At 43.7% G+C, this 24,638-nt stretch overlaps 1 protein-coding gene across 1 annotated transcript in view; it reads left to right on the top strand.

Moving 5' to 3' along the window:
• Window positions 1-24,638, top strand: part of nrxn2b (neurexin 2b) — a gene marked incomplete at both ends in the record, with an annotated part of 864,412 nt that overhangs the window by 198,862 nt on the left and 640,912 nt on the right. The window contains one exon of the mRNA XM_083789063.1: window positions 408-425. Within this exon, the coding sequence (XP_083645189.1) occupies window positions 408-425 (18 nt within the window). The remainder of the gene's footprint in view (window positions 1-407; window positions 426-24,638) is intronic.

Raw genomic sequence — 24,638 nt, 5'->3', positions numbered from 1 at the left:
ATAGTTTTCATTATGTTTTAGTCACATTTTAGTAACCTGGAATGTTGTAGCTAGTGTTTAGTCGACCAAATATATGATTTTAGTCGACTAAATCTACAGTTGATTTAGTTGACTAAAGTGTATTTTGGCGGGCCTTGATGCCGTCGTAATGACTGATTTTACAACAACAGAGTGTAGTCTAGTTTTTATTTGTTGACAAAATTGTCAATATATTTAGTCTTAGTTTTAGTTTCATCAGTGAAAAAAGGTAGTCGACGAACATTTTTTGTCATAGTATTAGTCGACAAAATCAACAATGCTTGAGTGTAACAATGTCACATGGTGTAATTGATGATTTCTTTCTCCACTTTTGTTTTGAGCTGATCTCTGAAACTAATCCACCCCCTCTCTCTCTTCTCTCCCCCCAGGTGACTCATCACAAGTCGGTAAGTTGCCTCCACCTTAATTCCCTCTACATGTTGTAATTGTTTTGTCTGGGTTTAAGTTGAAAACTCTCAGAAGTGAACGCTGTTGTTGCTCTGTTGGTGCTGTCTTCATCGAGTGATGCAATCCCACACACGCACTACACATGCACGCACGCACACACGCACAAGAGAAAAACATCAACCGCAATCTTCATTACCCTAACTGGTGTACAAAAGCGACACTAACCCTTCTCCGGTGGGAGAGGGAAAGCAGATGGATGGCCATATTTTCCTCTAGCTCTCTGTTGTGCAGCCATCTTGAAGCCATCTTGTTCAATTACCTCGTTTGTGTGTCGGCGGTGTAGAGCAAGCGTTTGGAGTTGGGGGGTATATATCTGTCTGTTCATGCTACTGTATGTGATTGTGAAGAGCCCGCCAGTCCCTTCCCACTCTGACCCATGGGGGCTTCTGGCTCCATGTAGCCTTGCAGCTTATAGGACCGAGGTGTGAACTATATTAGTTTCAATCAATCATATGCTGGTTTGGGGCCCGCAGCAACTCTACCCGCTGGTGCTGGGCTGGAATGAAGATATGTTGGCCCCGAGATGATGCATCTGGCTCTCTGTGGCTCCTCAGTTCAGAACCGGGACTCATGACTTGGTGAACATAATGACCTCTCTCTCTCTCAGCTATATACGCAGTATGCTTCCATGCCAGAGTTTTTGAAAACAAAGTGGATATTTTTGAAATGCGGACGTTTCTGAACGTGTTATTCGCTAAATTTGCCGTCGGTGACTCTGAAAGACCTCTTTCCTTCAAAGCGTCAACACTTGATGCGAAAGCTATGTTTAGAGACGTGCTGGGGAAGCGTTAATGGCAGGAGATTAACGCAAATAAAACGCGTCGGCTCTTCACGCACGACCACTTAGTAACATTCTGAACATTTTACCATGCCTCACTCTTTCTTGAGCCACTGAGCGCACCAGCTCTATTTTGGGCCGAGCATTGCAAATGAAAAACAACCCGAACCCCCTTGGTACACTGTCGTCGTTGGTTAGTCGACTTCAAGCTCTCCGCACCACTTAAACCCCAGCCCTGTATATCTGTAAATGTGCTGACATGTCGTGCCGGCATATCATTTAGAGTCGACGCGGTGCGAGAGCAAAAAATGGAAAAGAGAGAGAGAGAGAAAGAGAGAGGAGATGGACAGACTAATGGGACGTATCAGCCGCCTCACGTCAACACTCAGGAAATGAGATGGTCCCGAGTTTAAAACTACAGCTCACAGCACTTCTGGGGCTGACGCGACTTCATGTTTTTATTGTTACATTTTGTGATGTGTCAGTGTTTATTTACGCCTCCTAATTATTGGCTCCATCTTGCAGTACACACACACTCTGCAGCATCCGTGGTTCCTATTGTTTTTGTTAGTTATAATGAGGGGACATGAAGTGATACTCGCTTTCAGTCACTGATATGTTAACTTTACCTAAATGGTAGATGTTCTTCTGCAATATTGCAGAAAGACATCTTCTCCTCAGCTGACAAGCTTATGCTGCCACATGCAGTCGTCGACAGGGACACATAATGCATTGCAAGTCTTGGGGTGTTCTTTTCTTTAAACGGGTCAATGAATTCAGACTGCAGATGATAGCAATATTTCTGGTCCTATTGTGATGCTTTCTTTGGCTAAAGTACCCAGATAATCTTTGATCTGTGCATATGTGTATATATTATGTGTATGTCTGTGTCTGTGGAAATATGTGTTGCCGTTGTTTGTTGGAGGCAGGAATGGATTTCGTGGGCATGTGTTTCTGTTTTTGATATCCCCCGCTGGTCATTCATTTGTAATGCTGGTGCGGGGCAGTGTTCTTTTTTACAGCAACTTTTGATTTTAGTTTTAGTCATAGTCTCTTGAATAGTTTTCATTTAGTTTTAGTCACCTGGAATGTGTCGGTGTTAGTCTAGTTTTAGACGACTAAATCTACAGTTGATTTAGTCGACTAAAATGTATTATGGCGGGCCTTGATGCCATCGTAATGGCTGATTTTACACTTGCTGAAAATAGCCGATCTACAATTAAGCTCACAGCGCGACGCATTGTAGATCTGCTTTTTTCAGTATGCAACCAAGTGTAAAATGACATACTGGATCTCTTTCTGACATTTTAGTCTAGTTTTTATCTGTTGATGAAATTGTCAATACATTTAGTCTTAGTTTTAGTCATCATAGCTTAGTTTTGATTTAGTTTCCATTTACCGGTAGTTTTCGTCAGTGAAAAAAGGTAGTCGACGAACATTTTTCGTCTTAGTTTTAGTCGACAAAAACAACACTGGTGGGGGGATAGGTTTTATCCCCTTTTGGGAAATGTAGACTGATACGTTGGATATTATTTATGTTTGATAATATCCTAATTCAACGATTTGTCAAAAAAAAAAATCAAATTTATTTTCAATTCAGAAATATAGAATATAGCAGATCTACAAGGTCAAAATATTGTACGGTAAATCTGTTATTTTTGCTATAATTGCCATCCAGAGAGAAGTACAAGTGCTTCAGTGAAAGAAAGATTGTCCCCACCCGCCCTCTGTAGTTTTTCAAATCAAACCCTGTCTAGCAGGTCCTGTGTCCATTTTGTTTGTGGGTGTTTTTGCTTTGTGACCGGAGATCAGCCAGCCGATCCCTCTGAATACCAATGTGGCAAATCCCTACCCGGTCTCACCCAAACACGGTGAAATAGCACAGAATTGCAATTCCGTACATACACGCCTGGAAAACACAAAAATCCGTACATATGACACTGAACTTCTCCCCATAGAGACAATGATGGAGGGGCGCTCGACACGGCAACTCTGTGGTGTCTCCCGTGGCTCAAGTTCGGTAGAGCCGACTCAGCCCCGTCCGAGTTGTAACCTGATAAGGACAGAATAGTAAATAATGTCAAACCCCAACTCACCCAGCCCGACCCAGACACGCTGAAATAGCACCTCCGTATACACTAGTGAAAGCCACGCCTCCGTCGCGGACAGGTCAAAACAGTAGTTGTGTAACAGATTTATGTATATATGTACAGATCTGTCTGCCTGCTCCAGACTATACAGACAGACTGTTGGAGGCCAGCAGGGCAGGCCTGCTCATGCCCCCCAGGAGGGTAAATATGTTCAAATGACACCCTGCGAAACACCCTGCGAGGATACCGGATCTAGAGAGAGGGGAACAAAACCAATTAAAAGTTGACCCGAGACTTTTTTTGTTAGAGCACGCACTCTGCAACAACTGGGAGATGGAGATAATGCATGTTCCTTCGAGACACGTTAACATTTGAATGTCAGAGAGGAGCAGTCAAAGTATTATGCTAAATAAAGTGTTTGGTATGACAGACTTTTATTTTGAACGCATTTCAGTGCTGTGTACAATTGATGAATTGGTACTCCATGGTGGAAGGACATTGACCACCTTGACCACACCAAGCTTAGAACGTTTCCATTGGACAGCATCAACGAGACAGAGCCATACATTAGTGGTCAGTGGTCGACACCTCTGGATAAATTATCAACTGAGTGCTTAAAACAGGGGTTTTCAAGGTCCATTATTTAATCTGCATTTGATGACATTTTGCCTCTCAGACCCAAAATAGAAGAATATTTTATTCGGGTTAGGGTTAGATTTAGTACGCAATTACATGCTTTATTGATGTTGATACCATTAGGAGAGATGACTGGCAAACATTGATAAAAATCGCAATTCTTCTACATTCTAACTATTGTGTAGACTTCCTGTAAATGAACTAATGCAGATGTTTAACAATAATTTAACTGTTGAGAGTGAAAAATACAGGTCCATTTGGTTTCATTCTCACGCTCAAGAGTTGAAGATCTATAAGGGTCCATTTGGTTACCAACTGTCAATAATTTAGCTGATGACCACCTGGAACCTCAAGGACCACTGGTGGTCCCCGGACCACTGGTTGAAAACCACTGGCTTAAGCGTTCAAACCAGCGCTAGAAAGTAATCTCTCTCAATTTTTGTATATTTTAACTTTTACTCCACTACATCTCAGAGTCAAACATTGTACGTATTACTTCACTGTAATTATTTGGAAACTTTTTTTTCCCAGTTTTGCATGCATGGGTTTATGAGGTGACAGTACTTCATTAGACCCCTTGGTGTGGTTGTAATGTGCAATGATGTCTTCCCTTTGTCAGGGTTTCTTCCTGGAGGCTAAAACATAAAAACATAATTTTAACAAATGCTGTACGCTTTTTGGAGAAAAAAAAATCTTCCTCCTTATATAATTATAATACCTGATTTTAGGGTGGAAAAAAATCACGGCACTCCATCTTTAACAACTTCAGCATTTTCAGGGGATTCTGCTAACAGGAGTTCAAGGAGTTAAACTATACTTGTATTTTGACGAAAGGAATTATTGGGTTAGCTTTGAGTTTGGGCAGGGATGTGCAGAGAGTGTTATAGAGGCAGGGGCTGAAATCTCGTAAGATGGCACTTTTGGACAAAAATTGCAGATCTACAAGCTCACAGCGCATCACGCTGCGACACGTTGATAGCTTGTAGATCAGCTATTTCCGGGGTGCAACCCGCTAGCACTCTAGCTAGTGGAGATGCGGTGTACAAGCAATTCTCCTGAATGCTGCCTTCTGGCATGGCATGGAAGGAAAGGAGTGACATTTGCATTTCTTTCACCATAGTAAATCGTGGTCTGGAAAGGGCAGTTGTTTTACAGACGGGTGAATGGGCAGGGACTGAAGCCCCCTTTGATGTCTATGTGTGCATGTCCCTGAGTCCAGATCCTCTGACTTTTGGTTGGATATTCCACATTTTTGGACATGACATCATGCCTCTACACACGGATGGCCTTTTCTGCATTGCGACTTTTCATTGGCATCATTGGTGGCGCCAACGATGCAGTGAGGCGTCAATCAATCATACCTTGTTGTTTCACCATTCTCGCTGCCGTAGTCTCTCTCCACACGATCCCTGCTTGCAATGGGGAACATTTCTTTGAATTAATCGCACCGTGAATCGCAATCGTTTATTTTAACCCACCCTTTATATTATTTTCACAATGCCACGCATCACAATGCCACGTACTGTGAGCTTGTAGATCTGCTATTTTCAACAACAACAAAAATTATACATTTTATATATTTGAAAACTTCTGCACAATGAGTACTACACTTTTATACTCTACGTGTAACAGAGTAGCCTCCTTCTACATCGCAGCATTGATACTTTTACAACGAGTAACAAAATGTGAGTATACTTATTCCACCGTCAACAGCGACTCTGTGACAGTTTAGCTGACCACACTTGGTCGTTTTGAGTTTGAGCTTTCGTTGTGAGTGTCGACGCAGCATAACGCGGCCATAAGCCTCTGCTCACCAGGGGAGTTGGAGCAAAGCTTTTTTTAAGTGTGTGTGTGTGTGTGTGTGTGTGTGTGTGTGTGTGTGTGTGTGTGTGTGTGTGTGTGTGTGTGTGTGTGTGTGTGTGTGTGTGTGTGTGTGTGTGTGTGTGTGTGTGTGTGTGTGTGTGTGTGTGTGTGTGTGTGTGTGTGCTTGCGTGTTGGGAGTTTTTTGTTTCTCTCTAGGAGCCGATAGTGTATTAGCAGCAGTATAAAAAGAGCGATAATGGAGAGTAGTAGAGTGAAAAGAAAGGATTTTTCAGGCCCTTTTATGTCTACCATGGCGTTCGACACACACACACCCACACACACACACTCTCTGTCTCTCGGGAATGCACCAAGTGCACTATTTCATGCAATCGTTTATAGCGAACAGAGAGAATGACTAATAGCTGTCGAGGTATCACATTTTGACGTATTTGTGTTTTGAGATGATGAGGACGGAGTCTTAACGCTATGAGCGACATCCACCTCGGGAACATGCAGAGCATTTCAGGAGTCAGGAGGAGATGGGCCGTTTTATCTCGCCTTGTCTAACAACTCTGCGACGTACATCCACACGCTCATCGGCTCTGAGACCCTCATGTGTGGGAAGGGGAGAAAAACATCCATCTACCCCTGTCTCTATCAATCCGTTGCTATTTCTGTGCCTCGGATTCGGCCGTTAAACTCGGCGGCGGCGCGTCACACAGTGGCACGTTGTAGAAACGGCGTCCTAAATGTCAGCAGGGATGCTAGTGAACTTCTAGAACTGCTTCCCCATGTGGTATAGGCTACAGTCAGTGTGGCGCGAGGAGTGCTCGTGCCTTAAGCAGTAATTATCTCAGGTAATGAGATGGCTATCTCGTTACGACCCCCCTTCAATATGCAAATGCATCCAGCCAGGGGGTCTTTGCATGGCATTTTATAGTTGCCATGCAGCATTATGTTACCCAAAGTGGGGTCCGGGGACCCCCAGGGGTCCTTGAGGGAGTTCCAGGGGGTCCCCAGCTAAATGATAACTTGGAACCAAACGGACCCTTATTGGTCTGTAACTCTGAGAGTGTACAAATGGTCCATTTGGTTCGATTTGTACACTCTCAGAGTTCAATTAACACTGATTTTACAATATAAATTGGGGGTCCCAGAGATAGAAATGCCATTAAATGGGGATCCATAGACTAATGCATGTCAAATTGGGGGTCCTTGAAATTATACGGGTTGAGAATCACTGCTAGAGCCGTACAAATCTTCTCTTATGGGGGTCCCTGGCATATCTTTTCAAATGGGGGTCCACAGGCTAATTAGTGTCAATTTGGGGGTCCTTGACATGAAAAAGTCTGGGAACCACTGACTTAAGGGGCTTCAGAGAGGCTCTTAGAGAAGCCCGTACTCCTTGACCGCTTCCCCCGTTGGACAATAACTTTTGAGCATGCGGTTATTGTTTCCACAGATAATAGATTTGCTTTTTATTGTCCGCTGTCTTCCACGTCCGTGTGTCCATATAAGCCGAGCTCAATTAAATAGGCAGGTCATCACTATCAAACAGAACACTGCCTCCACGAGGAGTGCCTTTCTGCCTTAACCCAACTAGGACTGAAACTAGATTCTATGTCTTCTAAATCATGACAGTTTTCTGATAAACCTCTGTTTCTATGTCAGTGGTTCTCAAACTATTTCATGTCAAGGACCCCAAATATCATATGTATTGTAATTGGCCGCTGAACCCCTATCTACAATTATATTGTTTCAGGGACTGAGGGACCCCCAGAAGCAAAGATACGAGTTACAAACGTTCACTGTGAAAGAATATTTTTATTGAAAGATTTGCGCCGGGAAAAAAAGAAGCAGATCTACAAGCTCATAGCACGGCACTCGGTGCCATGCTATGAGCATGTAGATCTAAAAACGATGGTTACAATATAAACGTTATAAGCGACACAAATGCGTCCCCGTCCTAAATGCCTTAATGATGAAGGTGATGAAAGTAACCTAATAAATTAGGGGAGTTATGGGGCTTTTGAAGGTGCGTGGCGGGGCTGTTCCATGCCTGGCCTGCATTAGCACAGAATAAAGCAGCTTACATAATGTTTTCCCCCCAATGCCTGACTTGTACGTTAGAATTAGCACTGCATAAATACATAGCCGTGGGCAGTGTATTCTGGTGGTCTTCAGGGGTGTGTGTGTGTGTGTGTGTGTGTGTGTGTGTGTGTGTGTGTGTGTGTGTGTGGCTGTGTGCATGTTTGTGTGGGCCTCATGCACACATGGAGCCAGAGCTTCCGTTCCAAGTTCCAGACAGACGTGTAGACTAGACGGGCATGGAATGCGCCGAGCAGGACGGGCATGGTTTGCAGCGAACGGGTGAATTAATTGCTTTTGTTGCAGCAGGCTTTCTGCTGGCTCTGCAACCGTAGCAGGGTTGGCATGCAGTGGAGAGAGAGAGGGAGAGGGAGAGAGGATTAGTTTCAGAGATCAGATCAAAACTAAATTCAAGTGAAAAATCATCAATTTTGGCACGAGTCATGTGACACACAAGGAGACAATTAGCAGAGATAATGAGAGACAGTGAGACACTCTGAGACTGAGAGAGACAGAAAGAGAATGAGAGGGAGAGAGAGAGACAATGAGAAACACACAGAGAGAGAGAGGGGGGGGGGGTGAGAGGAGACTAATCAGCTGAGCCAAGAGATAAACAGCTTGAAACACAGAGAATCCCACAGAAATATGCTTCAGTCGATTATTATTTTTTAGGTTTTGGGGCAAAATGCAATTCAGGCTAAACCGCTAAAGAAGGATAAAGATCTCTCCTCGTAGCTGTCCTGCCTGTCTTCCTGTGTCTGACTCGGGGCACAGCGATTACCTCCTGCAGAGAAAACATGGATTCCACTGCTTCACAAACAGCATGTGTATTTGCATCGGGCCGTGGGATATGATCCCATATCGATTGTAAACTCCTTTCGTTGAGTTGAACCCCGTGCGGGTGTTTTTTTCCCCCATCAATCGCATCGGCGTCCCGTGGAGTCGATCGTGCCCTTTTTCGGGCTGCCCCTCTGACGGTTCTTTCAAGCTCACTTCAATCATAGTTATATTATAGCTATAGAGAAAGGATTGAGGAGCGACAGTGAGTCGTTCTGATGGTGTTACACACAGACGCACGCCATGCAGCCTCTTCGTGAAATTGTTCCATCGTGACCAGGGCGCGAATTTCACAGTGGCCACGACGGCGATAGCCCTCGTTGTCCTTCCCTTTGGCCGCGTGCCCCTCCTCGTAAAATGACGCGCCCTATACGGTGATTTCACCGTTTCAACGTATTCTTCTAGTCCCATTATGTATTTAGCATTTGAGCCATGGACCACCATTTGAGAATTAGCCTCTCAGACCCCACAAAGGGAATATCTTGAGATTTTGTCCACGATTCCATGATGCATTGATGTTTTACTATTAGGAGAGACAACCGGCAAATGTTGATATATTCCTTTACATTCTCTTGTGTAGACTTCTTGTAAATTAACTGATGAGAGCGTTCAATGAAACCAAATTTGGTTACCAAAGTTAAATGCTAACCTGTTGGATGACAGTTTGTGATAACATTAAATGTGTATTAATTATCCTCCTGCTATAGGCTAACCACCTTAATTAATCTTAATCTTATTATATTGTGAATGATTAAGGAATACTATATTTTAAATAGTGAGCCATTATTAGTCCAATCAGATTTCATTTAATGAAAATAACGTTTTGAAAATACAATGAAATATCTGATCTGTGAATGCTCATGTGATTCATGTAACCCCTTACTGAATTTCAGAGCTGAATGTGACAAATATTGAGACCTATAGGACTATAGGTAATTTTGTGAAATAATTGGGTTATATGTCACTGATAGTTAAATTAATTACTTATTGGACTTAAAATCGTTGCTTTATGTTATGTTATGGCCTGCCCTGCCATTTGACCTTTGTGCCCCCTCAAAGTGCAACACCAAAGGCCATGGCCTCGCCCCTAAAATGACAAAATGTCAGGCCTGATCCTGCCAGATGAAATGTGAAAGATGACGTGCACTCTGACACACACACATCGTCTAGCTCTTAAGAGCGCAACATGAAACCATCCGTACGGGTCCATTTGGTTTCATGTTACGCTCTCAAGGGTTATATTATTGTTATTGTTTATCTGCATTACTTAATTCATAAGAAGTCTACACAATTAGAGAATGTAGAGGAGTTGTTATTTTGATCGTTTGCCATGTAATTGTGGACACAATCTTATATCCAACGACAACAAAATATTCTTTGGTCTTGGGTCGGAGAGGCTAAATGTGGCTCAAGTGCCTCTATCTACAGTACCTACACCACTGCTGGACAGCAGTAAATCTGAAGTGGGGCAGCTTTGTGTGATGTTCACAGAGCCTATAGCTTGTGAAGATTATAGCGGCGTCGCCTTTCATTAGCCTCAGTGTAATTATAATGGCTGTAAGCCCACCCGAAAGCTCTAATGCTTTCGAAAATCAAAGGGGGAACGCGCCGCCCGGACCACCGGCACTCAGGTTTGATTTTCCCAGGTTTCTCTGAAGATTTAATAGGCCTGTCTGTATCACAACGTGCACTGTCTCTTTTCATTCTATCTGCCCCTGTCTTAATCCGTTTGGGACGGGAACGCGTCTCTGTCGCCTTATAGCTTTTAAACCACTTTAACCATTCTTTTTTAACTTTAGCGGTTGAAAAATAGCAGATCTACAAGCTCACAGCGCCGCACATGAGTGCCGCGTTATGAGCTTGTAGATCTGCTATTTAAGTCGTGAAAATGTGGTGCAGATCTTTGAATATATATTCTTTCACAGCAAAAGTTTTTAATTCATATCTTTGCTTCTGGGGGAAGCAAAGATAATTTCAGATGGGGGTCGGCGGTGGGCCAATTACATATCATTTCTGGGATTCTTGACATGAAATTGTTGGAGAACCACTGATATAGAAACACAGGTTTTCAGAAAACTGAGGATTTGGAAGATTTTTTTATAGAATTTGGTCTCGGGTCTACATGGGATAATATGCATACTGTATTCACTATGGAGGGTGAATAGTGGAGTCTTGTTATTTTGTTTTGTTCGTCACATCAGACAATATTTTATTCAAAAGTTACCTTGGCCACCAAGTTTGTTATATCTGCTGCAGTCTGCAGTTTGTTCATGGTCATGATCCATTTTGGATCGACACTTGCGTACCGCTGTAGTTTCCCGGTAGATTAGTCGAGACATATTTCGCCTGAAATGCCCCCTAATCCACGTTTTGTACGAGATAGAGACAGATGTGTTGTTGTTGTTGAATTGTATTTATTTACACATTCTCTAGACTAGTCACATCGCACATTGGTAAGCCTGTGTCTCCAGAGAGAGCGGGAGAAAGAGCATGGCGCGCGTGCGTGTGAGCGTGCATGTGCGTGCGTGTGCACGTTTGTGTGTGTGTGCGGCAAAGAGAGAGAGAGAGAGAACTGCAACAGTACAGGGCAAGAGTCAACAATATAAGTACAGTGAGACGGTGTAAGGTTCAAGGAGAATTATGAAGTATGTCAGAGGTGAACCCAACATCTCTGCAGAGAAACAAGCCGGGACATCGTTTTCCTTTTGTGTTTGTCTTGTTTGTTTACTAGAATATCACCCTCCCTGTATATGCAGTGCGCCTCTCGCCCTTCCCCTGCAGCAGTAACCTCCTCACACTGCAGGCCAACACCGGGTTCATTCGATTTAGCCTCCCACGGTCGGATCTTCTTCTTCTTGCCGTCACGTGACATCCTCCTCGAGAGTTAGCATGGCGCCGCAGCTACAGGCTGAGGTTCATTAGAGTTCTCTGCAGGCGTATTGCTGCTCTATTACACTGATTTGACGCCATGAAAGGGGGGGGGGGGGGGGGGTAGGGAGAGGGGGGGGGAGAGAGAGAGAGACTGTGTTAATTTGACAGAAATGGAAACAGAGTGAGAGAAACACTGCCACGGAGTGTGTGAGTGTAGAAAATGGAGGGGGGATAGAGAGAGATTGGGAGGAACATACGAGAGAGAGAGAGAGAGAGAGATAGACTGTTAATTTGACAGAAAAAATGGTGTAGCGAGAGAGAGACAATGAGAGAAAGTGCGATTGTAGAAAGCAACGCTGAGAGGCAACAAGGCAGGGCTGAACATGCAAGAGGGGTGTCAGCTATAGGCTACATTATGTGCTGCTTAGACGTGCGCAGGTGTCACACTCTGAAGATAGCTGATCTACAAGCTCACAATGCACCGCTGCTGCTGCAACACCTGCACACAGCTATAAGTATATACTGTAGGTCAGGCATTACTGTGGCTATTAAAGTGCGTGGAGCCAGAGCATGGCTGTACGATGGCTGATGGTGCCCTGAAGCTCCAGAGTTTAGAAAAAGGCCTTCATTAACGACAGCCCCGGCTTATTACCAACAGCTGGTGCCGGCCACTGCCCCGAGGGCACCGAGCCTGGCACACATGCAGAGCCACACAGACTCACACGTGTATACACATACATACACGCACGCACACATGCATGCATATGGACATGCACGCACATGCACTCAAACGCACGCACACACGCACGCACACCCCAAACAGCCACCACCACACTATTTTGGGCGTATGTCTCTGTTTTGGTGCAGTATACACTGCAAAACCCTGAGTCTCAATCCAACCCTGCAGTGTAACGACAACAACGACCCATGACCACATTCAGCCTGGCCTCCCTACTTTTGGGCATGTCATTATAGCAAAAAACATTACAAATTATGTATATATATTTTTTTTTAAAGGTGTAGAGTTTTTGACATTTTCAAGATTAAGATTTTTCGGTTTTATGTGGCAGTGCATCTCATAATGGTTAACGCACAGTTGTTGTTTTTTGGTTTGCATTATACATGCGTGCGTGTGAACGAGATCCTCCCAGTGATCAAATAAATGGGGACTATATATATTTGCTTTTCCTGCGTGTTGGCACAACCTCATTTACACATGGTATTAACATGCAATCTGTAACCAGACATGTTACCCATGCAGATCATTCGAGTGCTACAAACACACACCGATGTTGTGCATGTGCCATTTTAAAAGCGCTCTCGTTATCCGCGCCCCATTCTTCCCATTTCTCTCACACTGTTCAAAAGCAGCGCGTTATAATGTTAAGGTGGCATACCGTGGCAAGTGTGTCTATATGCAGTATTGTGAGATCTGTCTAGACAGACTGCTGGCTCAGCCCTTTTCCATAATGCTTTAGTACCGCCAAATTCCGTTTCACCTTCACAGTTAGTCACAGCCTATCTAGTTTGCTGCTTAGCAGAAATGGAAATGCATTTTAATGTTAATTTAAAATAGTTTTATTTTTGTAGCTATGGCGCATGTCAAAATAATTGAAGATGGTGGATTTATTTTCTTCCTGGAGGCTGAAACCTTGACAGTCAAACGTGCCAACGAAAAAACAGTGATATAGTGACATCACTATCGTCCCCTCCCCTAACCCTTCCCCCTTTATCATACAACAGCTGTGGGTGTGGCTTCAGTTCAGGTGGATCACCACCAATCACTCCCCACCAGGCAAACCAGGCATACCTAGGGCACATTCGGAAATAGCACACTGAGTGCACTGTACAATGTGTCGTATCTGGACAATGATTTTTATACAATAACCCTTGTGCAAACGTACTCAAACTGTTGAAGCATACTCAATTATAGGTCGGATTACTAGCTGACTGGCTTAATATGCAAGGCAGTTCGTCTCAGAGGCCTGTCTTTGATTATTTAAAGTCAAGGTGACGTTGGCCTGTTTTACATGCCCTTTTGTTTAGGTTCAGATCCTGGGTCACACCTAAAGATTTAGCATGCGAGAAGATGAACAATGGATCAAGGGCTACAGTGATCTACCTTCCAGGGAGCGGCCAGATGGCCGTCTGGCTCAATGTGTATCGTGACTCTGCATATAATGTCTGTAAATACAATGTTAAGTTAGTCTTGCGTGGGCAGGCTGACCCACGGTCAGTCTGACCCACGGTCAGTCTGCTGTGTGCTCCGCGGCTCACTCATGGAAGCTCTCTGCTGTTTTTGGTCTCTGTCTGCAATAAATACAACTCTGATGCATCTTCAACTCATCTCTGCCTGCGTGTTTCTTCATCTGATCGCCTGAGGCGTCGATGCCTGGTACTCTAGTTTAGAGAAACTTTTTCAGCCTTTTTGTCTCTATTTAGTCTAGTTGTAGTTAGTGTGGTGGGTTAAAATGTACCACAAATGCAAACTAATAGGCGAGTGCACTCCGGTGTGGTATTTCCGAACGCGCCTCCTAATGAACTGGTGGGTGTGGCCACATAAAAACAACATTTTAACAAATACTGTACACACTTTTGAAAAATGTCTTCCTGATACCTGATGGTCATGTTTTAGGGTGGGGAAAAAAATCATGGCACTCCATCTTTTTCAGTAAATGTACTTAGTTACTTTCCATCACTGCCAGCATAACCACAGTACTGTAGCTTAGGCAATGCAGGTGTCCTGCTGGAAAAGGAAACCCTCAGCATCCAGATGAAGCTGGTTTGTTGGCAGGCAGAAAGAATGGAGTGCCATCCATGGTATTTCTGTGCTTGATTGGCCAGCCAGCTCACCTGGCCTGACCCCATAGATAGATAGATACAGAGCCTACAGAGTTTTGTCACGAGGACGACCAATAGCCTGCGTGGTGAGCTGGAGGCCACTCTATCAAAGCGTTCTGTATGGGCTTACATAACACCTCAGCAGGGCCACCACAGGCTGATAACAAATAATAAGGTATATACCCGACCACATTGTCCCGAATATAAGACGACTCTGATTATAAGACAACCCGCCTTTTTTAAGACTCATTTGTGTAAATATAACATTGAATGTCAAATAATTGTCTAGTCCTCGATTATAATACGATCCTGTTTTTGTTTTTTTTCATTGAAAGAAAACGTAGTCTTTCAGGCCAATAGGGTAATTTAAAAAAAGGTTTCCACGATATTCATTCATTATATATTTTGACATATGTTGCGTTCGTTCACACGGTCAGATTAAACGACGCAGTCTACCATTCATTGTCAATGGAAGCCATGCATCAAAAAAGACGCAGCAATGTACAGTATGCAGCTGTTCCAAATCAACTCACAATGCGTCTTTGCGTGTGTGTGTGTGTGTGTGTGTTGGGAGTTTTTTTGTTTCTCTCTAGGAGCCGATAGTTTAATAGCAGCAGTATAAAAAGAGCGATAATGGAGAGTAGTAGAGTGAAAAGAGGATTTTTCAGGCCCTTTTATGTCTACCATGATGTTCAACACACACACACACACACACACACACACCCCTCTCTGTCTCTGGGGATGCACTAAGTGCACTATTTCATGCAATCGTTTATAGCGAACAGAGACAATGACTTATAGCTGTCGAGGTATCAAATTTTTATGTACCGGCATTTGTGTTTTGAGATGATGACACTATGAGCGACATCCACCTCGGGAACAGTGGCCCCATGACCACTGTGGCCCCCGGACCACTGTGGCCCCTGGATCACTGTGGCCCCTGGATCACTGTGGCCCCCGGACCACTGGCCCCCGGACCACTGTGGCCCCATGACCACTGTGGCCCCCGGACCACTGTGGCCCCCGGACCACTGTGGCCCCATAAACACTGTGGCCCCCGGACCACTGTGGCCCCCGGACCACTGTGGCCCCATAAACACTGTGGCCCACGGACCACTGTGGCCCCCGGACCACTGTGGCCCCCGGACCACTGTGGCCCCTGGTAGCCACTATGTGTTAAGTGTTGATGGCCCTGTGGTTCCTGCACCGTGGTCATCAGCAGCCCCACAGCCTGATCAATACACAACCCTAATAGGGTGGTGAGGGCCATGAATCATACTGTCCAAGCCGTGCGCGCACGCGCACGCACACACACACACACACACACACACACACACACACACACACACACACACACACACACACACACACACACACACACACACACACCGCACCACACCACACCCTTTCTCTCTCAAACTCCATTTTAACCATGTTAGGCTGACTGAAAACACCTGTTCCTATACTTGACATATACTATCCTTCTAATGCATGATGGAGCTGCCTGTGTTTCTCAATTAATTTGTTCCATTTGCTTCTATTGAGTTGAGTTGTTGTGACCAAAAACGATGCAGCCTTTTAGGCTGAGAAGCTTATAAGATGTTGGTGGTGTGTATGCAAATGTTTTTTTGCATTGTAGGGTCTTTGCTCTTTTCATTAGTGTAGGCAGGAAGCTCCATAATTAACTACTCCATTATTATTAGATTTAGAGCTATATGCTTAAATACAGTCTGTTCATTTCAATATCACACTGTACCAGCTGTGCTATAATCACACGTGCTATATTTAACCCATTTCGACCGAGACCGATTCTACAAAATGTCTTCTAAATCTTGACAGTTTTCTGAAAAACCCGTGTTTCTATGTCAGTCGTTCTCAAACATTTTCAAGTCAAGGACCCCCAAAACCATATGTAATTGCTCGCCGAGCCCTATCTGAAAATATGTTGTTTCAGGGACCCCCCAGAACGAAAGATTTGAGTTAAAAACATTCGCTCTGAAAGAATATATTCAAACATTTGGGCCAAGATCTGCTATTTTTCAACAGCTAAAGTATAACATAATGCTTAAAACACCAAACGGGTTCCTGCCCAAAATGGGTTAATATCATGGAGCTATATATGTTCCGTAATGCGACGCAGACAAAGCATCTAATCCTTTTCGGGGTGCATGCCGTGTGGCTTTCCTGCTTGTAATTGCATTACGTGCATTAGTCGTTCGTTCCCACGGCTGGGAGGTGAATGATTTCCGGTGTTTGTTCGTTATACTATGTTGGGATTACTATTTATATGTTTGAACTTGTTCTCTCAGTTGAAATATTCATTTTTTAGTGTGACCGACCGACGGCATGTGTAGATGCCTAGAGAGTGATTGCTTGTGTTCATACTAATTTTCTCAATTCAGATGCTAAAACTGCTGCATCTGGTTAAAGATATGATAGTGTCTGTCTAAACATAATCGGTGGCAGTGTGTGACAACGATCTTGATGAACTGCAGGGACTTGGTCGTGACTTCAGTCAGTTTGCACTTCATTTCTCCTAGACTGGGGTCTGAAGTCACATTCTGGAATACTTTTTATTGTATCTTCTATTTTTTGTATTGCCTGCATGCCAGTAATTTAATAAGGACTTATTTTTGTTTTGTCAGCATAATAAACCACTGTATTTCCACCCGGTCAGTGTTTCCATCTATCATATATAAACCAGAACACTATCTGCCTCCAGGCACAAGGGCCGGGAGGCTAGTTGGCGCCTATAGGGACTTTGGACAAGCTATAGTGCTTCATAGTATACCTTTCCCGGCTTTCCCAGCTATAGCGCTCTCATGGAGGGAGTGAATGTCTCCTGGATGGATGGTGTGGAGGGGGCTGTTTAAAAACCTCACATGCTGCAAACACTGGGGGCTGCATCCCATTCATACACCCAGGGACGTGCACACATAGACATCACTAGCCCCTGCCCTTTTATCCGTCTGTAAAACAACTGCCAGACCTCTCCAGACCGTGAATGCAGCATTTACCATGGTGAAAGAAATGCAAGTTCAGAAAATAGCGATTCTCGGGTTATGGCATGGAAAGGAGAGGATGGCATCCTCTCCTTTGCATGCCATAACCGAGAATTGCAATTTTCTGAAATCTCCTGAACTTGAACTCAGCATTTTGCATTGAAATAATTTGTTTAGAAATCCATGTCTTCTCCAGTATAGCCAACAAGTGCGGGGTCGCGCCCGATAGCTGATCTTGTAGGCTTGTATATTGTAGCTCAGGGATGGGCAACTTTGATGATGGAGAGGGCCACTATATTTCCACACTCACTCCAGAGGGCCATATATTATTGTCGTAGCAAAAATAGCCGATCTACAAGCTCAAAACGCGTCGCGCTGCGACACGTTTTGAGCTTGTAGATCAGCTATTTTTTGCTATATTTGAATTGAAATCTTGAATTATTTCTTTCCATTTTTGAATCCTGAAAATTTACATTCTCATGTAATTTCAAATGCCTTTAATTATACTTGTGTTGAGCAATGAGCTACTAATTTATACTTAAGTAATTAAAGCGGGTCATGTTTGCATGTTGTGGAATAGTAACAGCTGAAACCAATATTATATCAGTATTCTGATATTAACCTGAGGGCCACATTAAGTGAAGGTGGGGGCCGCATGTGGCCCCCGGGCCGCCAGTTGCCCATGTATAATAGCTTATTGGCTATTTTCTTCCAAAAGTGCCCTCTTATTACATAATGTCAGCTCCTGCCTCTGTAAGTCACTCTGCACGTCCCTGCATAAACCTTTCCCCCTGTTCTCCCGTCATGTATTCCTCTTGATTTCATCTGAGTTGTAAAAGAAATACAAGTAACCACAACATACCTTAAACCCATAATATTGCACATACAGTAAAAGTGTAATTGAAACACCCATTTCCAATGTGGTCTGTTGCCTGCGATTGTTCTATCATTACTTTTTTGATTGAAAACCTAAAATGAAAATTATATATATATATATATATATATATATATATATATATATATATATATAATTATATACTAATGAAACACATTGCAAAAATAGCTTACGTAGCCTAGATATTCTTTTGGAAAATCTGAATTGACCCGTTCAATCAATTCAATTTAAAGGAGCTTTATTGGCATGAGAAAACATACATTTGCATTGTATAAACAGAAAAATAAAGAGAGCTACGGTATGTCAAATTGCATCATTATATACATGTTCCACATGGTATAAACTATAAAGCTTTTTTTAAACAAGTCGCAGCATTTTCTTGCAGTCACTTTGGTAAAAATGGCAGCATTTTTTCTCAAGAAATTATTTGTGGATATAGTATACAAAAAAAACTCAGATTTAAGATGTGTTTAAAGGTAGCAGAGCGTCTAGTACAGATAGTAGTCCTTATTGTGGTTGTATTCCATTGGCTAACCTTATTTTGTAAAAGTTCATAAATCTTGCTGTGTCGGCACATTGTTGTATTTCTCAACAATGTGTCTTTTTTTTTTCATTGGTCATAGTTTCAAACTCACTTTGGGTGTGCGAAATCTGTGGTAAGTATGCGTCTCTGATTGTCTTCCAATCACCGTTGCACCCCTAATTGCACATCTCCAGTTCTTCATACACCACCATCAGCCCTCAGGAAAGTGGAAGGATTGCAATTCTTGCTGAGATCCTGCTGTGCTGAAGCAGGTTGTGTGTGATTCAACACCATGATGTGAGCATTCGATATGTGTAGCGATCGGATCACTCTTAATGAGAAGAAACAGCAGGATGGAGACATATTATTTTCTTAATAAGCGGCACATTGCTGTTCTCCACACTTCATCAGCTTCACAACAACACCACTTCCTTGTCGCTAACTCACAAGTGGCTGAACTAACCAGGGTGTGTGTGTGTGTGTGTGTGTGTGTGTGTGTGTGTGTGTGTGTGTGTGTGTGTGTGTGTGTGTGTGTGTGTGTGTGTGTGTGTGTGTGTGTGTGTGTGTGTGTGTGTGTGTGTGTGTGTGTGTGTGTGTGTGTGTGTGTGTGTGTGTGTGTGTGTTTTGAAGATGCTGAATAGCCTATAATGTAAATAAGAAGACTAAGACAAGCCTGTTTAAGCTGGCTGGACCTTAAAACATGCCAGTGGGGATATGGATGGGAAAGTGAATTGTAATTTACTGTACGTGCACAACTGTGTGTGTGTACCGTAGGCATAGCACATTAGTACTGTGGGTGCAAGTTCTCTATACTTAATTTAGAATAATGTAAAGCTCACCCAGGACTAGCCCTGGTCCAGTGCGTTAGCGAGTCTCTCTCTTACACCCTGACAGGAAAGCCTCTGCTGCACTGTGCAAACAGGTTTGTTTCGGTGAGTAGCTAAGTGGTTGGACCCCTCGCACAGTAGCGTGCGAGGGGTCCAACCACTTAGCTACTCACCGAAACAAAGCCTGCTATGTTTTTGAAAAAAGTCTATTCTCCAGGCTGGGAAGAGCTTCTCTCTAAATGGCACTCTTTTTGTCATGAAATAAAATGCATCCAACTGGATCTGCGCAGGCACAACCCGGAAATGTATAGTAGTAGAAGAAGTTACTCTGTCCGGTACATCACTTTATTAAAATGGCACAAAGTGCATTTTAGAGAGAAACCAGGGACCTGAGACGCTTCCCAGCCTGGAGAATAGTTTTTTTCCAGAACAAAGCAGGCGTTGTTTCGCTGAGTAGCTAAGTGGTTTCGTTTATTTTCTGTAAAGTTGGACCCCTCGCACGGCAGTGGAATTTTTTTTCCTGTGTGCAGCAGAGGCTTTCCTGTCAGAGTGTTAGAGAGAGAGAGAGACTCGCTAACGCACTGGACCAGGGCTAACCCAGGACTATAGAGATGTACAGTATTAGCCTGTAGGGGGATGTGAACAGCCGTGTGCTGAACTGAAGGTAGAAATGTCTAACTTTGATGGTCGGCAGCTCCAGAACCACGAGAAGATTTGCAGTGTGAAAACGCACAGACATCTGTGGCCCACCATGAAGCTAAAATTAACCGCAAAGCACCCCATCCCCTCAAACCCAATTGACTGACTTCTATATGTAAAACAAACTTCATTAGCAGGGCTGCACACAACGTTTTTGGTCTAGTACTGAGGAGCACCTGGAGGAGTTACTTGGTGCTCCTAAAATGTGTTGCGGAGGCGACACGTTGTGAGCTTGCAGATCAGCTATTGCCTATTTGTTTAACATACGACATGTCGTACGGCGAAGCATACGTCAGGCTTCCCTCTTGTTTTTAGCCGAGGCGATGTACACCCAGTCAACACAGAGTCAAGACAGTCAGACACACATGGCTCCTCGGTGCAAAATAAACAGTGTACACTACCCGACTTTACGATAATAAGGGACAGTATGTCGGGACACGCTGTTGTCATGATGTTGATAAGCTTCATATTGTGCAGCAGTGCCAGTCCGTGAGAGACGGCATTGCACACGAGCAAGTTGCATCGCACACGAGCAACTTGCTCCAGCACCCGGAAAACAAGCAGTGAGCAGCATGGAATCCTCCCCATAGAGTGGCTCCTCCCTCGTTTGACTAAGGACGCGCTGTGATTAGCCACAATGGCCAGTGCACTTGTGCAAGACGTTCTGTGATTGGCCAGTAGTAGCTACTTTGAGTGGCAGTCAGTGGGAAATGCTCTCGCCACAGAATTTACTAGTATTCTGGCCATGATAATCATTCTGTGCGGCCCCAGCTGTTGGTATGCAGAAGCGCTTCCCGGCGCTTGATTGACAGCGCATTATGAATTTTGACGGCGCATGCGCACTGGCGCACCATTTATGTGCAGCCCTGTTCATTAGCCCCCGCTCCAAATAGCCAGCCCCCCCTAAGACCCCCTAGTCACAATGTTCTGGAGCCGTCGCTGCCTTTATCAGAGTGCCGGCCACAGACGTCCATGCTGGGCTCCAGACACATCTCAGTGAGTGCCAGCAGCAGCAGTAGCAAAATGTTCCCTTAGTGTTTAATCTGCACGCACAGTTCATCTAGCATAGTTTTTTCTTCCTGCGACTGAACATTTGCTATAGCACAATTGCCATGCAGGCAGAGTGAGTGGGTTTGTTTTATTGTTCCTCTGTCTGGCTCTGCAGTGCAGACAGAGAGCCCCGGAACGCTTCCGTCGCTTTGTTGCCTGATGAGCAAGTAAACAGAGTAGTACGTCATCTGCAGCGTTGGTTCTCAAAGTGGGGTCCGGGGACTCCTAGGGGTCCTTGAGGCAGTTCCAGGGGGTCCCCAGCTAAATTATAGTTTAGGAACCAAATGGACCCTTTGTAACTTTTTTGTTGTGTTTTCTTTTTGGTCTGCAATACAGTTTGGTTTCAGTATAAATAATTAGGCCTACTGATGCAGGTACAGGACCTTTATTTTGTGTAGTTCTTTATAAGTCTGACATACTGTACATTTATATGGTTCTGATTGTTGTAGGAAAAAACCTTTGCAGGCCTAGCGATGAGGCGTATAAGAACAGGTGCGTTGTAGGCCAGTATGCACATCAATAATAATACGAACGATATGCCCGTACACAGAGTATCTGCTCGGTACAAGAGTGTTACATTTATTCAAAGGCAACGTTTTGGTCCCTCCGGACCTTCTTCTCTGGTTCGGATTGTTATAAAATATGAGCCAGCTCTAGTACGGAACAGATAACTCAATGTCTCACATTTGTGATTGAACGATGCGATTCGGGCCGACACATAATGCATGATTCAGCAATAGTCATTATGCATGATTCAGCACATATGAATGATTCAGCAATATAGGGATTCACTCACAACAGCCAGTCGGTCAGTAAGTGACATGTAGACTCATATTGGCAGGTCTCTGCATGGCTATAATAACTGTGTAAACATCAATATATGGATATTTAACTGTGCAAACATTTTTAGAACAGTGGTTTTCAACCCTTTTCATATCAAAGCTCATTATGCATTCGGCATTTGAGCCACGGGTCACCAGTTGATGACATTTAGCCTCTCAGACCCAAAACGTAGAATATTTTGGTGTCGTCGGATACGATTTTGTCTGCATTTCCGTGCTGTAGGTAGGAGATAACAGCCTAACGAACACAATGACAATTCCTCTACATTCTCTAATGGTGCAGTAGGCTTCTTGTACATTAAGTAATGCAGATGTTTAACTCTTCTGAATCCAAATGGACTCTTACAGGTCCATTTGGATTCATTTTACACTCAAGAGGTATGTACGTACAGTATATAAGGGTCTATTTGGTTACCAACTCCATCATTTAGCTGGGGAGGGGTGGTGGAAAACCACTGTTTTAGAACATTGCTTTTGTCAAATGAATGAATAAACACAGAATAAAGGGTCTCGGAAATATTGGAATTCATTTAGGTTATTTTTCATACAAATCCACTCAAAACGATACATCCACTATTAACTCTTCTCATTCATATATCGCTTTTTAATATAATAATAATAATATTCATCAACTCATTTTAAGACCAAAACATTGGTTGGTCAGCCATTGACAGGATGGATTATAATTCAACCTTTTAGGTGAACTTCAATTTAAGTAAGAACTGCAATTTGGAAGAAAAAAAATGTAAGAACTGAAATTTGTTTACTTCATTTAAATACAAAAGAGGAAAATGAGTATACGAAAAAGTGGGATATTGTTCAATGCGGTACGTTTATATCAATCTTCTCATGCAGGCACATTATGGTTTGTGCTGCTGGGTCGTTCATTGTAATCACACTTAGCAATTAGTGATTATGTATGCGCATTGTGCAATGTGCTCTGTGCTAAACTCATGGAAAAGTGGGGATATTTTACTCCGTATGGTTTGCGAGAACCTTAGGGAATCGATTCTATATGGCAAGAGCTGACCCTCAGTTGCAGCAATTAATTATTGGGCGAGCACACATGGCGTGCTACAAATGAGAATCCCATGGAGATTAATCTGTGGGTGGAATTGCATTGAGTGGTTCTATAGCTATGCATATGGATGCATATTACTGGCATGCTGAAATATCAGCCATTCTTCGGCTACATTTACACTGAAACATAACAATCAGAGAGCTATCCTAATATAGAGCTTGAACTCACTTGCTTAGTGACGTATGATTATCCCAATCCCATCATCCTGAGGGGACAGTGTTGAATGGCTAGCTGGTTGTGCAATCTAGGGTCCACTGTCTCTGATCATTGCCAAAAATGCTATACCCTAATGCCCAGAAATATAGGGACGCCAGGCTGACAGTGGTTATGTTGACATGAGTAAAACTTCAATAAACTTGGCATGAATAAACTTTATCAAGGGAATGAGTGCAATATCTCAGTTTTTTATGTTGATGTGTTTCATGGTGTTTTTCTTTTTCCTTCTGTGAATGTGTTGTATGCAGCTGTGACACTGTCTCCAAGACAAATTTCTCCCGAGGGAGACAAATAAAGATAACCTTGAACCTTGAGATGCGGGATTGGCGTTGCATGCATGGGCTTTGACCTTTAGTTTAAAGCTGACTCTATTCAAATAGGGCTGTGGAAGGAGGGAGAAGGAAAAAACAGGCACGGGGAGGAGAGGTATTGACGTATCCAAGCTTTCTCTGGCAGCCCCCGAGCCGCAGCTACAGCGTACATACAGCAGCTGAGCCCAGCTAGCCGTGGCGTCGAGCAAACGCAGGTGATAAATGAGAGCCCGCAGACCCGGTGTTGTTATCGGCAACACTAAGGGGGCCGCAGACTAGTACAACATGGCTCTGCCGTGGGGTAGGACACAGCGGAGGTGACCGGGCTATACGGGTTGATATATCGGCACGCCGTCACAATATACGATTCATGGCACGAGGGAGCGCCCCCGACCCTGTATAAGAGCAGCGGGGCCAATATAGCCTTCAATGATTGAGAGAGGGAATAAGGTGGTTGTTGGTTTGCAGGAGAACGTGTGTGTGTGTGTGTTGGTGAGAAAAGCATGCAATTTGGTATGAATCAGTCATACTACTTTTTGTGTACTTCATCGGTGGTTCTCTGAGGTATATAGTACATTCTGCTGATGGTGGAGGTTTACAATAATTGCTGTTTGTGTGTGTGTGTGTGTGTGTGTGTGTGTGTGTGTGTGTGCTCGTGTTTGTTTGCGTGCACGATTTATAGGTATGCTTGTTAAAAACGGCACGCGGCTGCAACGACCAACCAATTAAATCCAATCTGTTCCAAGGGACAGGTGACATCAT

Source organism: Protomyctophum parallelum, assembly GCF_964188405.1.
Source record: "Protomyctophum parallelum genome assembly, chromosome: 18".
Taxonomy (NCBI): domain Eukaryota; kingdom Metazoa; phylum Chordata; class Actinopteri; order Myctophiformes; family Myctophidae; genus Protomyctophum; species Protomyctophum parallelum.
Note: the sequence above shows the minus strand (reverse complement) of the source record. Positions and strands in the feature narration are given on the sequence as shown.